The sequence below is a fragment of the Balearica regulorum genome, chromosome 12 (assembly GCF_011004875.1).
Source record: "Balearica regulorum gibbericeps isolate bBalReg1 chromosome 12, bBalReg1.pri, whole genome shotgun sequence".
NCBI lineage: Eukaryota > Metazoa > Chordata > Aves > Gruiformes > Gruidae > Balearica > Balearica regulorum.
The window spans coordinates 521,677-544,766 of record NC_046195.1 but is presented as its reverse complement, the minus strand read 5'-3'; the positions used below and the strand labels follow the sequence as shown (position 1 = coordinate 544,766).

The window sequence follows — 23,090 nt, the reverse complement described above, 5'->3', positions numbered from 1 at the left end:
TCTTAGGTAGGAGCACCACTTACCCGTAAGAAACCTGCTGGGTTATGCGGTGAAGCGAACATCTGGGTCGTGGACTCACCACTGTGCAGCGCCCTGAACCCATATTTAACCTGACCCGTCAGCATCATGTATTGCTGCAGAAATTATTGTTGTGCATGTGACCCCATGGGAAAGCAATTCGTTTTCTCCCTTTCTGCTCATTTTTACGCCCCTTGCTCTTAAGGAAGGTGGGAAGTGTTAGTGTGTAACAGCCAGGCTTGGGCTGTCATCCCTGAGCCTTTGACATGCATCAAGGTATTTTCCTCGTCAAAAACCCACTCACAGAGGGAAACCTGTAACTTGTCAGCTGGTGTGCCTTTGAGTCGACAAAAGGGAATGCTTTTGATTTGAATTTGAATGCTTCAGCTAGTTGGTGATGCTGGGGAAAGTGTTCAGGCTTTTGTGTGACCAAATAAGCTATTTTAAAGCACTTTAAAGCTGACTCCAAGTGGGTTTGAGGCTATTTTCACTCCCCAGGACACGAGTTGCTTGTCTTTTTCTTTTTTAGTCTTTCCCTTAAACAAGACAGGGTCATAGCATGAGTGTTTTCCTGGCTGTGGGACCTAGCTGGGCCTCATGCTCAGGACTTCTCTTTTGAGCAGGATTTGTCTGTAGCAGAAGGGCTTTGCAAAATGCCAGACTGTGGCCAGGCTCTCAACATCCTCACGCACAAGAGGAGAGAAGAAACTGGATTTGCGTAATGATCACTCTTGCCTAACTTTGAAACTGATTATTTTATTCTATTTCTTTTATATGCCCCTAGTTTGAGTGTTTTATGATTACTTCAGGACAGGTGCTTTTCTGAAAAGCTCCCAGAAAGCTTTTTCTCAATAAGCTTTAGTTCTGTAATTAGATTGGGCTGTGCCCATCCCCATCCCTTTCTGTGCCATGGAGGACCAAATACTGTGGTAAAACCCGGGGTGGGGGGTTCACTGCATTGAAGCCCATCTGTCTCTTAAAATAAAACCTTTTAAGACTGAGCACTGGCGGCTTAGGAGCACAGAGATCTTAGGAGAAAATTCCTTAGCAGCAGATCCTCTGGGATGGAAGGGGAACCTATTGTGTGACTGCCCTGTTCCTGTACATGTGGTTGTCCAGCGTGTATCAGAGGTATCGCTGCCTCCCCTGAGCCTCATCCTACAAAAATAGATAGTGCCTCTTGGCTGGAGGATTTTGCCAGATCTCCTCGGGATAAAGCCCAGCCATCACAGAGGGCAGCTTGCTGAACCGTCTGCTGGTATGCAGCTGCAGTCGGAAACACTTGAGCTTCCCGAATGTCAAAGAAACAGGATGGTCAAATAGTGCAGATAATGTCATGGTGTACAGTTTCGCTATAAATCATTTGGGCAGCCTCATCCAGATAGTGTGTGACATGCCGATTGCCCCATCTCAGAGTGGAGATCGCAGATATAGTATGGGGGAGCACTGAGTCTTAAAAAAAAAGAGTAAGGAAATTATACAAGGTCTCAGCAACGGCTGGTGAAAACAGGAAAGTTTTGCTCCTTGGGAAGGTGCCATGCTGGAGGAATGTTAATTAAAAGCTGTTGAGTGTTTCAGAGAGATGGATCTCCTGCCTTGTGCACAACCTAGGCATTGGAAGGCAGCAGAGTTGGAACTGATTAAAAGAAACGACATTTTGTGCAGCATGACAGAGGGCTGTGGGACCCACTGCCATGGGATGGTGGCGAAGTCAGGACGCCCCGGATGAGCGAGTATCAGCGATACCAGGCTAACAGGACTGAAGCAGAAGTTGAGCAGTGCCATATGGTACAGATGGACCACAAGCACCACTGAGCAGACCCAGGCAGTAAAATGATGCTAATTTTCTATTTTCTTTATTTTCTTGACTAGGTTGCAGCAACAGTGGGACAGTCTGCTGGTGACGTAAAACATCCAGTGTCTGGTCCAACCGTAGAGACTGGTCAGCAAGCCAATAAGTCAGAGGAGCTCAGGAAAGAGATGCCTGTCTGCCAGGAGACCAGGGGGGCTGGGAAAAGGACAAATCCTCGGCTGAGGCCTCGGGAGCCACCAAAGCCACCAGCACCTTCTCCAGACCATGTGCAGTCCAGCAACAAGCACCCTCCCTCTAGTAAGCAGGCAGAAGGACATTCCCATGCTCTGGAGGGCAGAGAAACCCAACAAGGACTGTTAAATCAAGAGGACAAAAGCCAAGATGAGGAAGAGCCATTGCTAAAGAAATCGAGTCCTCCAGAGCCTGGAGAAAACTCTCCTCTTGAGCAAATCACACATCAAACAGCAGTCAAGGATGGAGAGAGCAAAGAGGCAGGAGCAGAGCTGTCCAGGAGCCATCCCAGTGCAGAGGCAGGAGGGAGCAGTGCAGCAGAGTCATCTTCTGCGGCTGCGCACAGGGAGGCGGGAGGGACGCCTTTGGGACATCAGGAGACTGAAACACCAGCTCCTGCTTCAGTTCGACTTGCCAAGGAAGAACCACGTCCCGCTCCTGCAGCAGAGACATCGGTGGCTCAGGAGGCACCGCTTGCGGCTCACGGCGCCACGGGGATGGAGGCCACAGCAGGAGAGGTCCCATCTGGAGCCCAGCTGGTGCCTCCTGCAAGCAGAGAGACGGAAATCAAAAAAGCAGATGGCTCTGCCCCGCAAGAGCAGTTTTCAGCCAGCACGTTAGGGGAGGAGAGTGCCAAACCAGTGCCCGTGGGACCTGAGGGGGAGGAAGGAGGAGAGCAAACAGCCAGAGCTCCGCGCCAGGAACCGGCAGCACCTTCAGGAACTTTTGAAGGAGGTGCTGAGGTTCAGCCACAAGTACCGCTGGTCCTGCCTAGCCCTGAGAGACCTCAGGAGATGTCTTTGGAGGAGAAGATGCAGCACAAAAACCTTGTTTCCTCCTTGAAGAGCTATCTGCTGCTGCTTTTAAAAATGTCAGATAGCAGTAAGGATGCCACGAAAGACACTGACCCTGGGGACAAGGAGCAGCCCGATGCAGAGGAAGTCATGCTCCCAGAGATAGGCATTGCAGGCCTGAGCCCCCGCACCTCGAGGAGAGTTTTGGAAAAAGTGCAAAACAATCAGCTCTTCCAGACAGCAGAGAACTTGCCTCTGACCCCCAGGACGTCCAGGCGGATCACTGGCATGATTAACGAGGAATTCGTTACCAGCAAGGAGATGCTGGCTTGCAGGCCTATGCCACCAAAGAGACGTACCCGGGTTGCTCCTGAGGTGGAGGGGCCGCCCCAGCTCTCTGTGCCCTCCATCGTGGTGGGCAGCATGCCGGCAGCAGGAGCGGGGCAGCCTCCTAATAATACTTCTGATTTGCCTCCAGCCAGCCCTGAAAAAGAGAGCCCTGGTGACCCTCTGGCAGTGCTACCTTGTGCCACGCCAGAGGAGCTTGCTTCCGGGGCCCGGCGCAAAATATACCTGCCAAAAACCAAGCAGGTGGGGGAGGAAGAGGAGGCAACCCCAGAGGGCCCAGGGCACGTGAGAAGTCCTACCGTTTCACCACGGCAATCCAGGAAGAACGCCGCCCTGTTGCAGTCGCCTGCCTCGGCTCCGTCCTCTCCTGCAGAGCAGCGCTCACCAACCCTCACGAGGAAGATGGCCACGTTGGAGGTTCCTAAGCTGTATGAGGAGCCCACAGGTGACAGCAGTGGTGGCCACGAGGTCCCTGAAGATGCTAAGCCAGAAGCACAGCCAGCAGAGTCCAAGAAAGCAAATAACCCATTTAAAGGTAAGGAAAGAGCTAATCTCCATAAAGCATGTTTCCTTGTTGCCTACAAAAGGAGCCTGGCTGGTGATAGTCACCTGGGGCCATGTGAGTTTTGTGCATTTGCAGGGTTTTCAGCATCACCCTTTGGCCACGTGAAAGCCAAAAGTCTGCCCCAAAACTTCTTCCCTAGTGCAGGGAGGGTGGAGGAACACAAGAGACAGCAGCACTGAGACTGGTTCTCTACAGCCTGGACTTCCCTGGCCAAAGGAATCACATAATACTTCTGTTCTTGGTCTGCATGTCCCAGTCCTCACCGTGCCTCATGCTGGTCAGCAGTCCAGTGGGCATCAGTGGGGTGCATGCTCCTTTCCCACCTCCATGGTCAATGCTAATTTGATCCCTTGTGGCATCGAATTAGAAAAGGCATAATCCTGGTGTTGAAGTGCTTGCGGGAGCCAGGTGATACCCTCATGGAAATCAGCACTCCTGCAAAAATTAGGGTAACCTTGATCAGTCCCTACTTCAGTAGATAAATGTTTCCTCCAGCATTGCATAGTGTTTTTCTACATTGCCTCTGGCCGAGCCCCACTCGGTATTTCAGTGCTGCGCTGTTGAATGAATTTGTACCACTTGTATCCCACCATGCTTACTCAAGCAGAGCTCTGAGACCTTCCCTGGGTGATATCAGGCTGTGCTGACATACGTTTGATGCCAACACCAAAGTCCTACGCAGCAGCGCCGGGGCAGGCTGGCCTGTCCCTGGAGCTGCAGCCCACACTGTGTGTCTCACCATCCATCTCTTTGCACCCTGTCCTTAGCTCCACAGGTGATTCGTAAGATCAGGGCAGAACAATTTTCCGATGCATCAGGAAACCTGAAACTTTGGTGCCAGTTCTTCAATATTTTGAGTGATTCTAAGCTGATGTGGTACAAGGACGAGATCCCTGTAGCAGAAGCCCAAAGGAGGTAACCTGCCAGCTCTGCTTCGTTGTAGTCCTTGTGCATAGCCCTGGGTTCGTGTGTTAATTCCAGCTCCTTGCGTTGACTGGGGTGAAGGTGCCCCTTCTGTTAAGGTTGCATGGGAAGCTCATTGCATGGCACAGCACGTTGTGAACTTTATCTTCTCAGTGCCAGGGGAGGGAGGGGTCACCCAGGTGGGGAATTGCTGCCAAATTTGTCCTGTTGATGCTCCATCTGGAACCCAGCCTAAGGGCTGGTGCTTTGAGTAGCAGAACACTGGGGAGGACAGGGGCTGAACCCGAACCTTGGGGAGGGCAGGTGCTGGCGAAGGTGCTGTGCCCATCTCAGAGTTTGAGAGCTGGGTGTGAGCTGCAAAACTGGGACCCCGAGTGGTACACATGTGGGTGGCAGCTGTGCCGGGAGGGTCTGCACACTGCACCCGAGCAGGCGCTTCCACACAGCCACCACTGGCAAGCACTAGCAGGGAAAAAGCAGCTCTGGCTGTGCCCTCGCTATCCCTTGGCACTGCCCTTGCACAGGGAGAACGTGTTCGGACAGCTGAGTGGCTTGTGGTGTCCTGGACGCTTCTTTGAGTGCATTGTGGAGAGCAACTTGTTCTCAAGCCCACAGGAGCTTCATCCTGGAACATCAGGGAACATCATCCACATCTGATAGGATTTGCCTGCAGCCTTTGTGCATCCCTTGCGTTCCCTCTGTAATGAGCTGGCAGAAGGAGGTGCTTCTGGGGCAGAAACAGCAGATCTCCTACAGCAGATATTTGAGTGGGGGCAGATGGACCAGGAGTGACCATTGCCTTCTAGCTGACCAGAGCAGAGCCTGCTCAGCCAGCGGGTCTCAGGATGGGGGTCCCACTTCTTCCCTCCGCGGCCCGTCATCCCCTTGCTGGTTCATGCTGGCCATGTGGGGTTCCTGTGGAGACCACCTGCCTGGTGTGTCCCCACCTTGGCTAGAGGAATTGCTAGCCCAAAGCTTGGCACTGCAGGCTGGAGAAGACTGGCAGCCTGCTGATACAGAGCTTGTGCTTTGCCGGTGCCTCGGAGAGGGGCAGGCTTCAGGATGGGGAGTCGTGCCTGCCCTCACTAGTGAGCAGCTGAAAATGAAGCTGGACACCTCTGTGGCTGTTTGGCTTCCAGCCATCCCCATCTGGATGCAGGTCTGTTAGCCCAAAGCACAGCCTTGACCCAGCCACACACAGAGGCAAGTACCTTTATCAGTTTGTAGCCCAATCCTGGCCAGATTTTTCAGGGCTTGCCTGGAAGATGAGCATTTCTGTGAGTACAAACTGCAGGGCAGGACTCCTGGTGCCATGAGGTGCCAGGGGAGCAGCTGGGATGCCCTTGGGCTGGCTTCTGCCGTAGCCCTCTTCCAGCCCTCCAAGGGCAGCACGGTGCCCACCCGCAGTGCCTGTGACAGGGGTCTCCTGTGCCCCCACACATCACATGGGGCTGAGGCCATGCTTCGGTTTCTTCCAGCGCTGGCGACGAGGGCCAGGCAGCCTTGGCTATTGTGCAGGCGTCCCAGAAGGACTGCGGGGTCTACCGGTGTGTGATCAGCAATGAGTACGGCACTGACTCCACCGATTTCCTGCTCAGCCCAGAAGGTGAGGAGCCCTCAGCAGCCCAGCAGCAGTTCTCCCAGCTGCCCGGTTGTGCCGTGGGGCGGCGTGGCAAACTGCAGGGAGGGCTTGGTGCCAGGCTGTGGAGGGGGAGCCTTGCACGCCCCATAACACTGCCTCTGTGAGGGGCATCTGCCTCCATGTTCTAATTTGTGGGTGGTTGACATCATCCTCCTTGCCATTCCTTGGTGTGGAAGTGCATGGGGCAGGGTGGGATCCTGGCAGGACCTTGACACCTCTTTGCTTTCTGTCTCCTCTAGTGCTGTCAGGATTTATCCTGCGGGAAGAGATCGAAGGTAAGTGCCGCGTGCTGAGGAGCTGCAGCTGCTGCCCCTTGCTGCGCAGGGGGCAGGCGGCTCTGTGTCGGGGGGAGGACATGCCCGCGTTGTCCCCCCTCACCAGCTCTTCCCTCTGCCAGTTGGAGAAGAGATCGAGATGACGCCCATGGTGTTCGCAAAGGGTTTGGCTGATGCAGGCTACTGGGGGGATAAGCTCTTCGGGCGCGTGGTGAGCGAGGACGTGGAAGTGGGCGCTGGTTTCCTGCGCAAAGCCTGCCGTGCCAGAGCCATCTATGGCCTGGAGCCCGTCTTTGAGTCCGGCCACACCTGCGTCATCAAAGTGCACAATTTCATTGTCTTTGGGACCAAGAACGAGAACAGCCTCATCGAGAAGAACTACGATATCACCATCCAGGTGGGCATCCTCGTGGGGCACCCTCTGCCTGTCTCCCCGACTCCTTCCCTGTCTGTCTGTGCCACAGTCCCCAGCTCTGTGCTCACTTTCTTTATTTCCTTCCACTTTTTGAATGCTCTGAAGCAGTGGAGCCATGTCCCAGTGGGCTGGCAATGTCGTTGTTATTTTTGGCTTCAGCTCTTCTCTCTGAGCAACACAGAGCTGCTCGGAGCTTTCCCATCACTTGTCCCTTGACCGCCAGGAGAGGGAAACACCTGGCAGTGTCCCAGGGGATGCCCGGCCAGGCGGGGGGTCCCAGGGAGGCATTGGTGTGAGACAGAGCAGATCTCTGACTCTTCTGTTTGAATCTCCAGGAATGTAAAATCCAGAACTCCAGCCGTGAGTACTGCAAGATCTTTGCTGCTGAGGCACGAGCCATCCCTGATTTTGGAGCGGTGCCCGAGTAAGTAAGGTGCTGCGGCTCCACTGGCTTGACATCCTGGCAGAGCATCCTTGGGGATGGTGGGAGGGTTCCCCGTGGGTGCTGGGGACATCCCAAAGGGCAGCATGCTCTTCTCCCACCCTCACAGAGGAGGAATATTGGGGGGGAGGTAAAAGCCAGGGTTGCAGACCGCTGTGCATGTCTCAATGTGCTGCAGTGGGAAAGGTTGCCAGCTGGTGCTGACCCCACCTGTGCACTCCCACACAGGATAGTTCCTCTGTACCTGATTTACCGACCAGCCAACAACATCCCCTACGCCACGATGGAGGAGGACCTGGGTGGGCCCTGCGAGCAGTACTGTGTCACAGAGAGAGATGGCAGCTTGGTAGCACGAGGCACCTCAGAGATCGTCCTCAAATGCTGCACCTTTCAGCATTGGGTCTACCAGTGGACAAATGGAAACATCCTTGTGACTGACATGGAAGGTAAAGGGATCTCCCACCTGATTCCCGTGGCCCCTCACCACCCTCTGGCCTGCAAAGAGAAGAGGAAAAGCCACAGCCTTGCCCTCCTGCGTCTACATGCCCTATGTGCCATGGAGCCCAGCCCCCAGGGCGATGACCTGCCCTTGGTGCTGGTGCCCAGCCTTCTCTGGGCAGAGACTGGTTGTCCTCCCTTTCATTGCAGGAGTGGGCTGGAAGATGACCAATGTGCGGATCGCTACCAACCTGAAAGGGTGAGTGACCCCAAGCTGCTGGTGCAGGGCGGTCTCATCTGTCCCCAGCGCTGCAGCTCTCATGGTGAAGGGTGGCTGGGCTCCCATCCTCGGCTCCCTGCTCCGGCGAGACATCTCCTGGTGCGGAGCAGGGGCTGAGGATGGCTGTGTTGGCAGGTTCCAGGGGTTGAAGGAAAGCTGCTTCCCCTCCCTGCTGGAGCAGTTTGCAGCCACTCACCAGTGTAACCGTTACTGCAGCATCCTGGGCCTGAAGACGCTGGAGCCAGCCAAGCCCAAGGGATCCAAGAGCCCCTCCATGGGTAGGAAATCTGCCCAGTCCAGCCCTCAGCTCCAGAAGAAGGGGCTGGCGAGTCCCCAGGGCACCCGCAAGGCTGCCGTGAGCCCCAAGAGCTCCCGGAGAGCTGCAGAAACAGGGGAGGCCCTGACAGCCTGCAAACCCGGGTCAGGAGAGAGTGGCAGGTCTGGCTGCCCACAGTAGCCAGAGCCGCTGTGGCCGGGACCCCCCACTCTGAACCCCAGCCTGAGCAGCCCAGAGGCAGCACGTGACCGGGACGGGAAGGGGAGACCCCTGCAGCGGCCACTGCTGCCGCTCTCCCCCCTTTGGCTCCTGGCCCGTGCTGCTTGCATTGTGTGGTGTGTGCTAGTGTGAGCAGCTCGGCTGGGGTCATGGGGGGGGAGTGAGCTGTCAGCGGTGCAGACCCCCTCACCCATACCTCTTTACAAGAGCTGCTGCCGGTGGTGGAGCCTGCGGGGCCGTGCGTCCCCCCATGCTGGGGCTCGCTTTCCTCTCTCCAGTCTCTCCACCTGCCTTCCTTAAGGCAGCAGCGGTCAGAGCTGCTCCCTCGGGCTTTGCCGGCACCATGCCCCCTGCCTGGCTCCCCCGAGCAAACTGGGAGTACAGGCTGCCCTCCTGGCTCCCAGCACTTCATGTCCCTCTTCGTGTCCTCCATGAAACCACCGTGCCAAGCCCTGCCAGCGGTCTGTGTCAAGGATGTGAACCCCAACAGCGCCCAGGCAGTCCCATTTGCCCCAGCACACTGTGATTTAAAAGGTTTTGCTGCAGAGGGGTTTAGCAGTGAGCTGCAGGGCGTCTGCGGGCCTGTCCCATGGCAGGGCACTTGCGTCGGCACCGGTGGCTGCATGGGGATGGGATTTTGCACCCCTGCCCTCCCAGCCGCCCCTGCATCCCAAGGTGAACCTCCCACCCCTTTGCCGGGCGAACACAGAGGGCAACAGTGCTGCTGTGGGTGCCGGCCAGTGCCACGGTAAGGATGCTCTACCTCACATGGGGCACCCGGGAGCGAGGCGAAGGGGAGACCTCCCCTCCGTGCCAGGCGCAGCTTTGGCACGTGCGGGTGTCCAGCCCGCAGGACTCGCCCCTCCCTGCCCACCTGCCGTACGCAGGCCCCATACACTCTGCCCAGCCCCGCAGCACGATCTGGTCATGGCTTCCTTAGCATCACCCCTGCTTGGCACATGCCGTACCCCAGTGGCAGCTAGCAGCACCTGCTCTGGGACCCGCTGCCCTGCGGCGGGAGGCGGCGATGGACAGGCAGCGATGTTCGTGTTGGAAATTTCAGCACCCTGCATTGCATCAAGCCTCCCTTGTGCCCGTCAGCTCACTCAGGCATGCAGCAGCCACCAGAGCGTGGTAGTGGGCAGCCAGGCTTGCAAAGAGCCTCAGCGCTGCCTGCTTCATCTCGCCGTCCCTTTGGAGGAGGGTGCCGGGCACCAGCAATACCACTCCACACTCATGGCGAGGACAGTGGTGTCCGAAACGGTGGCTCAGTGCAGCCTGGCAGAGGAGGGAAGGGACTGGGCTGGGATTGCAGCATGTTCCAGGGTCCTGGTGCTTTGTTGTTGGGTCATTGTAAAATAACAATGTACATAACATGGCCGCATTGGCAAATGGGTGCTCTTGAGTGCAATAAAGCGAGAAGGACTGGCCTGTTTGCTGGCACTGTGGTCCCTGTGGAAAAGATGCACTCAAGCACAGGACAGAGCAGCTGTGTGCTCAGGGAAGGAAATGTCTTCAAATAATGGTTTTACCCCCGTCCGCACTCCATGGGGGAGAAGAAGGTGGCCGGGGCCAGACCCTGAAGCTGGCACCTGGCGGTCTGCAGCGAATGCTGGATACGGCAGCTGCGGTTGCAGGGTGCAGTCCGGGCAAAGCACCTTGTGCCGTATGGGACAGCCGCGGTTGGGGGCCTGAGAGGGCTCAGGGCAAGCATTTGGGGTTTTCCATGATTTATTTGGGAGCAGTTCCTTTGTGTCTGGATGGCCAGCACCTAAGGGTGCCGGTTGCAAGGTGCACGGAGCTGTCCGTCATCACTGCAGTGGAGAAGACCAGATGTAGAGGTCTCTGATGGGGTTTTTTTCTACCTCTAGGGCCAGGCCTGGCACCACCCTGGTGCTCCCCAGCCCTTGCCCCCGGAGCAGGCAGCTGCCTGCACATTTCTAGATTGTCCACGCGCAGGACGTGTGGTTGTAGTGGCCGCAGCACTGCATCAGGCATGGCACGCTCTCCGCCACGCCAGCCCAGTCTCCCGTGAAGGACAGAGTCCCATTCTTGAGGAGTGAGCTGGAAGCAGAGAAGTGCGGTCAGGACGAGCTGCTGCCTCATCGCCTGGGTGCCCGGGCGGCTCTGGGGCCCCTCACACCCACCTGGCAAAGAGCTGTTTGCAGCACATGTACATGGTGTAGCTGGTAGAGCTGAAGTTGGCGGTGCTGAGGAAGCTCACGCAGTCGCCCACCTCCGTTGGCACATGAAGCAGACCTGGGGGACAAGGTGTCCTGAGGGACCGTGTGTGCAAATCCCATCCCCTGAGCATGCTTGCAAATCTTGTACCTGGGACTGTGCTTGCAGGTCCCATGCACCGTCCCACCTCACCCCCCAGACAGTCGCAGCAGTGACCCCGGGGGAACTCCTTGTGGTGCCCCAAATGTCCCGATCCCAGCCCAGCTGTGGATGAGGGGCTGCAGAAGAGCTACAGGGCTTGGGTGGCCCCTTGCAAAGCCATGGGAGGAGAGCAGGGGGCTTGGAGGCCTGACAGAGCCATGGGGAGGACAGCCCAGCTGTCCCCATCCCTGTGCCTGCATTTATAGGGGTCTTCGGCCCTTTGCCTGTCCCTCCCCGGCTCTTTCTGGCCCCGCTGGCAGTGGGCAGGGACCTACCTGCCAGGCAGGCGTTGAGCATGGAGACGCAGATGCCAGTGAGCAGGGCTCGCAGCACCAGGGAGGCTAAGTCACTCTTGCGCTGGGGTACCATGGAGGCTGTAGGGCAAAGCAGAGACCGGGGCGAGTCAGATCCTTGCTCTGGCTCTATCCCGGGGTGGGGACAGGTAGGGAATCGTCCCCAGTCCCCACTGGGCACCCAGCATGCTGTCTGCCCATCCTGGCAGCGGTGGGTGCAGGCAGAGCGCTGGCCCACCCCGCACCCATGGGTGATTAATCAGAGCCTTTGGTGCTCTCAGCGCTGGAGTCTCTGCTCTTTGCCCCATGGCTGGGTGGCACCTGGGCTTGCGGGACATGCACGTGCTCTTGCCCATGGGCGCAGTGCAGAATCATACCTTATCACCTCATGCAAACCCTGTTTCTTATCTCTGGGCTGGCAGAGACCGAATGTGAAGGCTGGTGGGTAGGAAATTCCTCCTACCGCAGCTAAGCCCGTGCTCCCTGGGCCCAGGATCCCCCTGCATCATGCCCAGGCACCGGGGACACCTGGGTCACACTCACCCAGACCTCCCAGCATGATCCCGATGGAGCTGAGGTTGGCGAATCCACAGAGGGCAAAGGTGGCAATGCTCTCGGCTCGCTCCTGGAGGGCACAGTGGCAGGGGATGGTCACCTCAGCCAGGAGCAGCCCCAGAGCACCCAGCGCTGAGCACCACGTTGTAGCTCCCAGCCCAGCCAGACTTGATGGAGATAAGTCCCCCACCCCAATCCTTTCTCCTTCAGCTATTTTTGGGAGCGAGGATGCAGGTGGTGGGCAGTCTGTCCCTGGGAGAGGGACAAGGGGCCCTGTAGCACCATGATCTGCCCCACCAAGGAGCAGGATAAATGGGACAGGGCTTCACCGATTCCTTCAGGATGACCCTGTAGCCAGCAGTGAGTGGACATCCAAGTCTAGTTGGCCATAGGTGCCCTCCCACCCCAACACCATCATCCCCTTGCCTGCCCATCACCCATCTGCCCAGCCAGGTCCCATGCCCTGTTTCGGCTGTCTCCATCCCTGCCCTATGCCTGACAAGGTGGCAGATGTCCCTCACAGATATCCACTGCTTCTGGCTCCCGTTCCACTCCTCCAGGCCCGACAGACGGTTCTTCTTGTACGTGGCCAGCTGCTGGTACGCCACAAACTCATTCAGGAAGATCTTGATCCCCAAGAGTTCTGCCACCAGCGGCGAGTCTGCCCAATCTGCCCCCATGAGAAAGGCCACGGGCATGAGGACGTAGGAGCAAATCACCTGGGAAAAGCACCCCAGAAGGGAGAAACTCAGAACTGTCCATGTGCATAGCCCCTGGCTTGGACACCCACTGCCAGCATTTGCCAAACACCCCGAAAGGGTCTCGGCAGCCAACCGAGGCAGCAGGCAAAGTTGGGGATGGGTGGGGCATGCAGGATCTGGCAGCCCAGACCATGGGGCTGCCCTTGGGGATACCTGGAAGGAGAGCCCCTCGATGTCCACCATCTCCCCAAACCAGCGCAAGGCAGCGTTGATGAACTCCAGTACTGCCAAGAAGGCAATGAGGTTGGCTGCAATGTTGGCCACGAGCCCCACGGAGGCAGCAGCCCCGTTGCTCGCAGCTTCCAGGATGTTCTGCTCTTCCCTGCGTGGAAGAAGACCCTGATGGGCTTACGTGGCTGTGCATCCTCTGTGCAAAGTCAGCTCTCGCTCCATGGACGTCTGTGCACCACAGGCTCTCCCAACCTCGGGCCACCCGCAATGTCCACATATGCCCCTAAATTCCCCCCATGGTTTCCCTGCACAGCAGGATGCGTGCAGCCCCACTCCACCAGCCCTCTCCTCACACTCACCCACTGGAGAGGCGGACGCTTCCTTTGCCCTTGAACTTGGACTCTTCCACTTCAGGGTAGACAAGTTTGGACATGGCAAGGGCGCAGGGTGCAGCCATCACAGAGGCTGCGATCAGGGATGCCGCATCTATCTGCAATGCGCAGAACGTGGGCTTAGGCTCCTTGTGCAAGGCTGCACCCCATGACGTGCCACCCCAGGGTGTCCCAGCACACGGCTGGCATCAACCAGCAACGCTCGGAGCAGTTCAGGGCTCTCCGTTTGCTCAGGGAGGGAAAAATGTCTCTGTTTTTCCCATCTTAGCCAGCCACGGCACGTAGGGATGGATGCCTGGACAGAGGCATTGCTGGAGCCGCAGTGATCACGGCCTTGTAGATGTTAATCTCTCCTGCTGTTTGACCTAATTTTGATTCTTGTCCCTTCCTTGTCCCTTCTGATCAGTATCAGAGCAACAGGTTGTGCAACACCATGAACTTGCCCGCGCTGACAAAGAGCCAAGCTCCCCACCTCACCCCTCCCCTGCTTGCCGAGTGGCAACGTCTCATTTCTCTGACCTTTCACCCTTGGCTCCCCATTTAAGGACGCTAATTAATGTTTAAATAGCTGGAGCTCAGCCAGCAGGTCATGGGGAAGGTTTATTCCCCGTTATGGAGCACTGATGAGCCTGCACACCGTGTCCAGGGCTGAGACACTGATGAACTGGAGAGGGCATCCCCGGGGAAGTCGGGGCACGGGACCACCAAGGTGATGCTGGAGGAGCGGGACTTGTTTGGCTGGGAGAAAAGAAGGCTGGGGAGGGGTTGAGGTTGCTGTTCCCAACTACTTAAAAGGAGGATAGAGAGAAGACACTGCTCAGAGGTGCCCAGTGAAAGGGTGGGAAGCAATGACACAGTGTCAGTGGGGAAATTCCAGTTGGATATAAGGAAAAAATTGTTCCCCCTGACTGAGGCGTCTGTGGGGTGGACCAGAGAGGTCAGGGGAGATCTCCGTCCATGGGGATGTTCACCACCAACCTGGACAAGGCCTTGGGCATCCCCTTGAGCTTTGCCATCAGCTCATTTGGGCAGAAGGGTAGATCAGAGACCCCCAGAGGGTCCTTCCAGGCCAAATTACCCCGTGGTTCAGTGAGATTTGCCCTGCTTGCTGTGCGAGGACATGCAGTGCAGGTCCCCCGGCAGTGCCTTCTACCTGGCAGGGTTCCGGGGTTTTGGCCAGGTGAGAGAAGGTCAGGCTGGACACGGAGGCACCCTGCCCTCATCCTGCTTATGGAAGGGGATCACGGGGCACCTTCTGGGGTCTTCTGCCACCCACAAATCCAGGGCAGTTCTTGCGCGTCAGGACCCCATAGCAGGGAGCATGTGGCATACATCTGCACGTGCACTCACCCCAAAGGATATGTAGGCACCCATCACGCTGCCTGCAATGGTGGAAAAGCCACCGGTCATCACAGCGTGGATTTCTGAATGGGTCATGTCTGCAAGGTACGGGCGGATGAGCAGTGGGGCTTCGGTCTGCAAGAGAGAAAATCCTGTTGTCCTTGGGACAGGGCCACGCAGGGGTGCAGGTCTCCTGGGAAGGCAGGAGAAGATCCTCCTCCAGGGCAGGCTCAGCTGCAAGGGCTGAGGAGATGGATCTCCTGCCCAGGAACTTACCTGTCCCACAAAAATGTTCCCCGCCACGCTCAGGGTCTCAGTAGGAGTGGTGCCCATCGAGACCTGAAGCACCCAGGAGATCTGGGGGAAGACAAGGCCACCATGTCCACGAAGGCTCCTGGCACCCTACCACCCACCCATGAAGCTGGGCACTGTTTCACCCTCACGCTGCACAGAGGTGATCTCGGGAAGTGCCCACAGACCAGGTAGCAGCATCAGCTCCAGGACTGGGCTTTCTCAGGAGGACATGCAAGAAAGAGGGGGTTTGTGTCTATTCTTTTAAGCAGGACAAATCACCCCAAATTAGTACCGTGCCAATTTTCCTGGGATGTCCCTCAGCTAATCATAGTAGTCAGAGAACGTACTAGGTTCTTCTCCTTTCCACCACCATCCTAGAGCCAGGTGTGAGGTCCTACCTTGACAATGAGCCACTGCATGACGCCGAGGTAGTAGAGGATGGACATCACACAACTGAAGAAAACAACAATGGGCAGAGTCTGCAGGCAAGGCAGCAGGGCATGGGGTTAAAGGAGATCTGAGCAACACATCTAAGTACACTTGGGGACCAAGCCCCTCTGTCTCACGAGCTGGGCACGGTGTGGTACTGCATAGCCAGCCCACGCTATTGGGGTGCCACAACACTGGGACAGGCTGGCAGGAGGGACAGAGACCAGTGCAAATCCCTCATGGCACTGAGGAGGTCCACAGGTGGGTACAAAGGTGAGGGAGACCCATCCTTGATCTGGTTGAAATCTGCTGCAGCAAACCTGGCTGGGTTTAGCTCCATGCTCTCCAGGACCCAGCAAGGCAGCCAGACCACAAGAAAACCAGGCTCTGCCTCTCCCTCCCCATACCCCATTCCCCAAGCTGACCTGAAAGGCAAAGACTTCTTCAATGAGCGTGTTCCCAAAGACGAAGCTGGAGCCAGCTGTGGTGTAGCTCAGGAAGAACTGCAAGTGGAGAAGACATGGTAGGATGGAGATTTCCATTAGCTCCTTCCCTGACATCTCACTTCTACCTAGCAGGGGTCTGTACCCTCAGCTCTACAGCTCACTTTACTGGCCTGCCAGAGAATGACCCTCTGAAACCTGAGCTGGGGACACCGGTGGGCTGTCTCCCAGCCATGGGGCACAGCTCCAGCCTGCACGGGAGACCCCACCAAATGGCCTGGGCTGCTGCAGAAAACCAGGAAAGAGATGGCTTTTCTCAAGTCCCAAGCAAAAATATTTGTGACTGTGCAGTCCCTGCAGCTTCTGTGCCCCATGCCACCCTCTGCTCTTCTTGCTGATGCCGGGGGGTCCTACATGGAGGGCACAAGCATGGGATGGGCTGCGCAGATGCAGTACCTGGATCTGGTCACCCAGCCACTGGAAAGCTTGGACGCCAGGGGTTGTTCGGAGGACGAAGAGTCCAAATAAGAACTCCAAGCCAAGACCCCAGAAAACGGCTCTCCAGGAGACCTGAGGACCAAGAGCAGAATGGGAACTGAGACGTTAGCAAAGCCTACAGACTTCCCTCTCTGGCTTCCTGCCCCTCCAACAGCTGCACATGGCAAACGCCATTATGCTGTGCCCTGGGTGAGGATCATGGGGAGGCTAATAAAGAAAGTGTCACAGAAACCCACAAACATAGGTTGGTGACAGAGGAAGAAGATGAATTGGTGGGACTCAGGAACTGGTTGGTGGAACATAACCTGCCAGGCTTACCCAGGAGGCCACAATCAGGAAGACCTTCTGATGGTTTGACTGGTAGTACAGACCTGCTAGATCAACACTTCCTTTGGAGGAGGCAGATGGAGGCATTGCCCAAAACATTGAAGCAGGTTGGGTTGGAAGCTGCTGGGACTTCAATCACTTTGGCCAAGTCACCCAGGCCACCCGAAGCTTAGGCCCACCTTCCACCCACAGGCACCTGAAGCTCAGGCATGGTGGAAACCCGTGCTGGGTCTGTGGGTCTGACCCACTATGAGGGACACGGTGGAAAACAGGATGGAGGCACTGTGGGGGAGCAGTGGGAAGGAGAGCAGTGAAGTGGCTTTGGGGCTCCATCCCCCCCGACCAGCTCAGCTCCCCAGGCTATGCCTAGCTTTGCCCCGGAGCCTTGCTGGGCTTCTGCTTCCCCCAGGGAGCTCCAGCGACGGGCCATCAGGGGACACCAGTGGGAAGGAAGCACTTGTTCCCCAGTGCTGGGTGGCCACCTCATGCAAGGGGACCAGTGGCCAAGCCACACCTGAAACACATACTGCACCGTGGTGCTTGGAGCAGGCAAACAGGAACAGCACCAAAAAGCAGAAGCCAGCCAATGAGATGAGCTGCTCCGGATTTCTGGAGGTGTCCAAAGCCAGCCACGTGATCAGGCCTCCCAGGAGAGCCACCCACAGCAGCCTGCAAAGGAAAACTCAGACTGTCACAGAGAGGATGTCCCCACGGGGAGCAGCGCACGAGCGGCAGGAGCTAGTCGAGCCGGAGGTGCTACCATAAGGTCCATGCACCTGAAGAAACCTGGGGCTCAGACACAAACGAGGGGTGTCAATAGCCATCATGCTACTGAGGTAGAGTAGCAAGACATTTCTGCCATGGCTTTTTAGTGGTCCCCAGGCCGGGCCATGCCTCGTTATTCATGAGGTGCCTGCATGGCACTAGGGCATGTGCCCAACGCCACCGGCTGTTGGTTGCGCTGGCAGGGCAGCCACGGGAAAGGGAACCCGGGTGCTGGGAGGGAGCTGGCCCTGCCTTTTCCTAACTCACCATTTCAGCCAAGGCCAGGACTTTTGGAAGCATTTCCAAACAGGGCTGAGGAGCAGCAATACCTTTGCCCCACAGTGCTTCTTGAAGAGGCTCCAGCAGATGAAGAATACAACCACAGCAGTTATGACAACCAAGGCAAGGGCTCGCTGGAAGTTGAGCCAACAGGCCGCAATGAAGTAGCACAGGTAGGCTGGAGAAGGCATATTAGGGGTCAGAAACATCAGGGCCATGGGATCACAGATACATAACGCTAACCGGGGCCAACAATGAGGTTCATTTCCTCCAAATGTTCTTCCCTGGCCCCCCCTGAGTCTCCCATCTGTGCATGACAAGGACTTAGGGAGCACCGCCCCAGCAGCCAGCTGACTGGTGACAGCAACTCATCTGTTGGGGGGCACATGGAGCAGCAGAAGAGGCAGAGCAAACCCTTTGGGAAGGAGGACAGTGAGGTGCAGGTAGCCCTCTCGGACAGGAGTGGTGGGGTGAGGAAGGGGCAGGCAGTGGGGCTGGTGAGAGCGGACACAACCTCCATGCAGGTGGCCATGCCCAGTTCTTGGCGGCTGGGGGCATGGCCAGCCAAAGGGATGTGGAGATGGGGTCTCAGTGCAGGGAAGTCCTCACCTACTCCAAGGAGCCCCAGGGCGACCCTTCTCAACACCTTGGCATGAGCCTTGCAGAAGTACTTTGCCTTGGATGCCGGCTGCAGGGCCTTCCTGGGGAGAGTCACATGCCAGAGACATGAGAGACACAGAAGATGGATCCTGAAGATCAACCCAACCCAACTCAACAGAGCTAGGTCATGACCATGCCTCCCAGAGGGCGCTTCCAGCGGCAGCATGGTGATATAGGTGTGCCATGGCCTCTAGCAGCTCTGCTGCCCACTCCCAGGAGTGAGCTGGGAGACCCCACCACACACTCCAACACCCCAAGCACCATGAATGGAGGCTTGATTCTGGGTGGCTGCTATGGGGACAGAGACCTGCCATCAGGCACTGTCCCCTCTGTGTGGTCAATACCACGCTCCTTTTCTCCCAGATCAGGTACTTGCAAGCCTGGTTTGACTCCAGGAGAATTGCTGGCCCAAGGACTGCAGACTTGCTATGACTGCTGGAAATTCCCTGCATGCATACATATATCTCCAGGGGTTATCCTACCTGCAGTAGGAGGAGAATCTCCCTTTCCCTTCTCCTCTCCTCTCCTCCTTGGTCTCACCATATGGACCATCACATTCCTCATAGAGTGTCTCCTCCCCCTGGAAGACATCGCTAGCTGGAGCACCCTGAGCAGCTCCTGTAGCCTGATGGGAGGGGAAGGGGGGACTTACCGCTGAGCTGAAAGCTGGGTTATCTGTACCCTTCTCAAAGTTGTCCAGGGTTATCTCTTTTTCTTCCATCTCCAGAAGTGCTGCAGCTTCAGTACATTAGAGAAACAACACTGTGAGGGACCAACACCGGCTGGGGAGAGAAAGACAGGATCAGCTCTGGGAAGGACAAATGTCCAACCCCAATTTTCAATTTTGGGTCTCCGAGAGGAGAATGCTCTTTGCAGTTGGGATTCAGAGCAGTTCCTGCACCGGCACATCAAGGGACCATCCCATGGTGTCCTCAAGCTGTGGGGCTGGTCTGCTGACTTCCTTGTTCTCCTGTAACTCTGTGAAGGTCTTTGCTTTTCCGTGCTTCCAAGAAATTACAGGAGAGGATTAGAAGCAGCAGGGAGAGCTGGTACTCCTCCTCCAAGTTGGTGGCAGTGGCTACCAGCCTCTGCAAGCCCCTTTGCAAGTGGGATTTTGCAAAAAATAAACCTAGCTGCATCCCTTATCAAGAGCTCTTGGTGCAACCAAGTAAGATAAGGAAGAAGGAAGAAGGTCCTTTCATGTCAATAACTAGTATAGTGCAGGAGCGATGGGTAGGAATAAGTGGTAGTTTGCATGGGGACTGGTCCTAAAGGAGGATGATACTGGGAGAACTGGTCCAGCAAAGCCAGAAGAACCAGTGTTATGCCAGGGCAGGAATCCTTGGAGCATCCCATTTGGACACCCTCCCAGTTCCTCTACCTGGAGAAGGATGAGAGAAGAGCAGGGAAGTTGCAGAGAAGGCAGTGCTAGACTGTAGGAGCAGTTCTGTGTGAGGACGGAGGAAGTAGGGGGATCTCCTTGCTTTGGAGGAAGGTTGTGGAGGTCTGCATGGAGAAGACAGACATAGCAGGGTCATTGCCGGCTTCTCGCAGTGTGAGAATTAGGGTCCACTGAAGGGAGTGACCCAGACCCAAATGAAATGAGTGGAGGTGAGGAGTTTTAGAGAACATCCCCCTAAGGTGAGACCTCATGGCAGCTGAAGGCGGCAGCTGGCTCCACGGGCCAGCAGACCCACCAAGGGCGACCAGCCAGCGCATTCCTGGGCTTGTGGCTCCTCAGCGGCAGGGCAGGACCTGGGACCACGGTAGGACCCCAGGACCGCAGACCTCCTCCAGGGCCTCCAGCACCCCGGTGCCCCCTGGGGCTCTGGGACCCCTCCCCAGGACCCTGGCAGAGATCAGCAGGACCCCCTCCCCAGGCCCACCACCGTTTCAGGACACCCCCAGGACCCCTCTGGGCTCAGGGACCCCTCCAGGACCTCCCAAGGCTTCGTCTCTCCCCACCTCTCCCAGGCTCGCCGCCCTGCCAGACCCCTGGGCCGTCACACCCCCATGCCCCACGCCCTCATGCCCCCCCATGACCTCGCACCCTCCCCGTGCCCCACCAGCTTCCCCCCCGGTGCCCGCCGGCCCCCCGCGCTCACCCGCAGCCCCGCTGGCCGTGCAGCTCCCCGGTTACCGATTAACAGCTCGGTCCAAAGAGCTGGGCAAGGCCCTGCGGGGCCGCGGCTGCGCCGGCTCCTCCCGGGGTTCATGCAGGTGCCAGGCCATCCATGAGGGCGTGCGGGGAGCCCAGCAGGGTGGCCGTGCCACCCAAAAACGGTTGCCCCAGGGTATGTTCACCCCCCAGGCGAAAAGAGCCCTGAAGGGGAGATGTTAAAAGCAGAAATCCAACCTTTACCCCAGCCCAGCAAAGGCTTCCCAGGGAAAGAGCCGGGCACGTGCAGCTGCGGCGGTGCAAAGTTGTGTCACCAGAGCCGCGCGGGATGGACGGGGCTGCTGCCAGCAAGAATGTCCTGCCAGCGCGTGTTGCAAACTGCTTTTTCACGCGGGATGGTGGGAGTTGCATCCCCCACGTGTGCGCCCAGCCGGTATCTCCCTGCTCGTTTTTTGCACAGGGAGCGGTGAAGCGATGTGGCTCCGAGCATGCCCGCGCCAGGGATCGGCAGGAATGGGTTCAGAGATTGCTGATTAATGATGCCACGGGGCACGCACGTGCCACACGGTGCCCGTAAGCGAACGCTTCCGCACCAGCTCCCCAGCACACACGAGCAGCATCTTCTCCCTGTGGATTTCATCCGGCCCCGTTGCTAAAAACCGCCTAAATTTGGGGTTGGTGCAGCGTGAGTGTGCTCAGCACCTGCGTGCACGAGCCAGCGTGTGGGCGACAAGGAGTAAAACCCCGAAGCCGGTTTGCCCGACGCTGGCGCTAACCCATCCCCACGCGTGGGGTACTTGTGCAAACACCGGTGCAACACGCAGGGCCCGGCCACCTCTCGCACGCTCACCAGGAGCTCGGGCAAACCCAGCGAGTGGCCGACCCGGCGGGTAAGCACCGCGCTGCCGCGCCACGCGTGGGAAGTGGCCGCGCCCCCTCGGCGTGATCTCAGCCCGGCCCCAATAAGGGCCGCCGCGCCGAGCACCGCGCCCAGAGCCCCGGTAGCGCGCCGTGATCGTATAGTGGTTAGTACTCTGCGTTGTGGCCGCAGCAACCTCGGTTCGAATCCGAGTCACGGCATCGCCCCGGCGGTACCACGGCACACGGGCTCACGATTTTTTGTCTCGGTCTCTAACGACGTTAGTGGCTAACGGTCTGGGTTTTTTCACGACGCGCCGATATTTCACTTTTTTTTTTTTTTTCCTCCTTTCCCTCTCTTTTTTTTAACCCGGCTCCTGGCGGGGCGCGGTGCTGCGGGGCCGCGTCGTGCTCGCCCAGGCCGGGGACAATCGTAAATGCCGGCGGGGAGAATGGCAGGATGGGAAAATGAGATGAAATGAAATAAAATAAATCAATAAAAAAAACAATAAAAGCAATAACAGGAAGTAAAATCAATAAAAATAATAAAATCAATAATAAAACAAAATAAAACAATAAAAATAAAATAAAAATAATAATACAAGAAAACAATAAAAATCAATTTAAAATAAAACCAACAATAAACCAAACCAAACCAAAAATAAAATAATAAAATAAAAATAAAAAATAAAACCATAGAATCCCAGCCTGGTTTGGGTTGGAAGGGACCTCACAGCCCATCTAGTCCCAACACCCTCCACTAGCCCAGGTTGCCCAAAGCCCCATCCAACCTGGTCTTGACCACTGCCAGGGAGCCAGGGGCAGCCACAGCTTCTCTGGGCAGCCCGTATAAAACAAAACGAAATAAAACACCAAAATAAAATAAAATATAAGCCAAACCAGAACAGAGCCCGTCTCAGAGGACGCAGACGCGTCCCCGGGGGCAGAACAAAAAATCGTGAGCCCGTGTGCCGTGGTACCGCCGGGGCGATGCCGTGACTCGGATTCGAACCGAGGTTGCTGCGGCCACAACGCAGAGTACTAACCACTATACGATCACGGCGCGCTACCGGGGCTCTGGGCGCGGTGCTCGGCGCGGCGGCCCTTATTGGGGCCGGGCTGAGATCACGCCGAGGGGGCGGGACCTGAGGGGCGGTGCTCCGCCCTCGCCCTGCCGTGTCTCCGTGGCGACGCGGGGTGAGTGGCGGGTGCTCTGCCCGCCCCCCCGCGGGCTGGGCTGTGCAGGGCTGTGCGCGCCTGCGCGGGCCTGGGCGGGCGGTGGGCCCTCTCCCGCAGAGTGTCTGCGGCCCGGCGCTGGGCCTGGCTGGACCCCGCTTCCGGCTGGGCCCCGCTCCCGGCCCCGACCCGACCCTGAGTACCGACTTCCCGCCTCTGAGGCGGTCTGGCGTCCTTCCCCAGCCCCAGCCCCAGCCCCTAACTCTGATCCTAAACCTAACCTGAGCCCTGGGTTTAACCCGCTAACCCCACCCCTAACCCCATCCCTTCTCTGTCCTCCCCCCAGCTCCAGACTGCGGCCCTGACCCTGTCCCTGCTTCCAGCCCTGACCCTGACCCTCATCCCGGCCCTTCCCCTCATCCTGCCCCTCAGTACAACCCTCACGCTGTCCCCAACCCTGACCCCCAGCCGTGACCCTGTCCTTAACCTTCACCGTGTCCCTAACCCCAACCCCAGCCCTGACCCTGTCCCTAATTCTGACTCTCTCCCTAATCCTGACCCCCAACCTGTCCCTAACCCTGTCCCCAATCCTCACCCTGACCCTGTCCCTAACCTTCACCCTGTCCCTAATCCTGACCCCCAACCCTCACCCTGTCCCTAACCCTG

At 57.3% G+C, this 23,090-nt stretch overlaps 2 protein-coding genes and 2 non-coding genes across 7 annotated transcripts in view; 2 read left to right on the top strand and 2 right to left on the bottom strand.

The window, feature by feature from the left end:
* The window catches only part of ALPK3 (alpha kinase 3), a 35,563-nt gene extending 25,452 nt beyond the window's left edge, over positions 1 to 10,111 (top strand). For all 3 annotated transcript variants that reach the window (XM_075764000.1, XM_075763998.1, XM_075764001.1), the window contains 9 exons: positions 1,891 to 3,739; positions 4,537 to 4,684; positions 6,172 to 6,299; positions 6,575 to 6,610; positions 6,733 to 7,007; positions 7,361 to 7,449; positions 7,696 to 7,913; positions 8,116 to 8,164; positions 8,321 to 10,111. In XM_075764000.1, the coding sequence (XP_075620115.1) occupies positions 1,891 to 3,739; positions 4,537 to 4,684; positions 6,172 to 6,299; positions 6,575 to 6,610; positions 6,733 to 7,007; positions 7,361 to 7,449; positions 7,696 to 7,913; positions 8,116 to 8,164; positions 8,321 to 8,642 (3,114 nt within the window). In that variant the 3' untranslated portion in view covers positions 8,643 to 10,111. The remainder of the gene's footprint in view (positions 1 to 1,890; positions 3,740 to 4,536; positions 4,685 to 6,171; positions 6,300 to 6,574; positions 6,611 to 6,732; positions 7,008 to 7,360; positions 7,450 to 7,695; positions 7,914 to 8,115; positions 8,165 to 8,320) is intronic.
* A 295-nt stretch (positions 10,112 to 10,406) lies between these two features.
* On the bottom strand, positions 10,407 to 20,645 carry LOC104642021 (sodium/nucleoside cotransporter 2). Of its 2 annotated transcripts, none has more exons than XM_075764002.1 (19): positions 20,377 to 20,645; positions 19,653 to 19,777; positions 18,924 to 19,053; positions 18,754 to 18,851; positions 18,221 to 18,312; positions 17,600 to 17,789; positions 17,095 to 17,236; positions 16,199 to 16,312; positions 15,725 to 15,802; positions 15,269 to 15,349; positions 14,853 to 14,933; positions 14,586 to 14,711; positions 13,203 to 13,333; positions 12,826 to 12,994; positions 12,433 to 12,630; positions 11,900 to 11,981; positions 11,339 to 11,437; positions 10,829 to 10,940; positions 10,407 to 10,745 (listed from the first exon to the last, which is right to left on the bottom strand). In XM_075764002.1, exons 3-19 carry the CDS (start codon positions 18,990 to 18,992, stop codon positions 10,622 to 10,624), a joined length of 1,986 nt encoding a protein of 661 aa, XP_075620117.1. In that variant the 5' UTR covers positions 18,993 to 19,053; positions 19,653 to 19,777; positions 20,377 to 20,645; the 3' UTR covers positions 10,407 to 10,621. The 2 variants fall into 2 exon arrangements, with proteins under 2 accessions (XP_075620117.1, XP_075620118.1); XM_075764003.1 differs by having other exon boundaries at positions 20,412 to 20,645.
* Positions 20,646 to 21,398: 753 nt separating this feature from the next.
* Positions 21,399 to 21,470, top strand: TRNAH-GUG (transfer RNA histidin (anticodon GUG)). Its single transcript has one exon. It is a non-coding gene; the product is annotated as a tRNA-His (tRNA).
* Positions 21,471 to 22,239: 769 nt separating this feature from the next.
* On the bottom strand, positions 22,240 to 22,311 carry TRNAH-GUG (transfer RNA histidin (anticodon GUG)). The gene has a single exon. It is a non-coding gene; the product is annotated as a tRNA-His (tRNA).
* Between the last annotated feature and the right edge of the window lie 779 nt (positions 22,312 to 23,090).

Excerpts from the sequence above, each read along its gene's own strand:
- LOC104642021 (XM_075764002.1), bottom strand. The coding sequence starts at position 18,992 with ATGGAAGAAAAAGAGATAACCCTGGACAACTTTGAGAAGGGTACAGAT. Across the intron at positions 17,237-17,599 it reads TCCTGGCCTTGGCTGAAATG|GCTGCTGTGGGTGGCTCTCC; the intron begins GTGAGTTAGGAA and ends TTTCCTTTGCAG. Across the intron at positions 12,995-13,202 it reads AGCGTCCGCCTCTCCAGTGG|GGAAGAGCAGAACATCCTGG; the intron begins GTGAGTGTGAGG and ends TCTTCCACGCAG.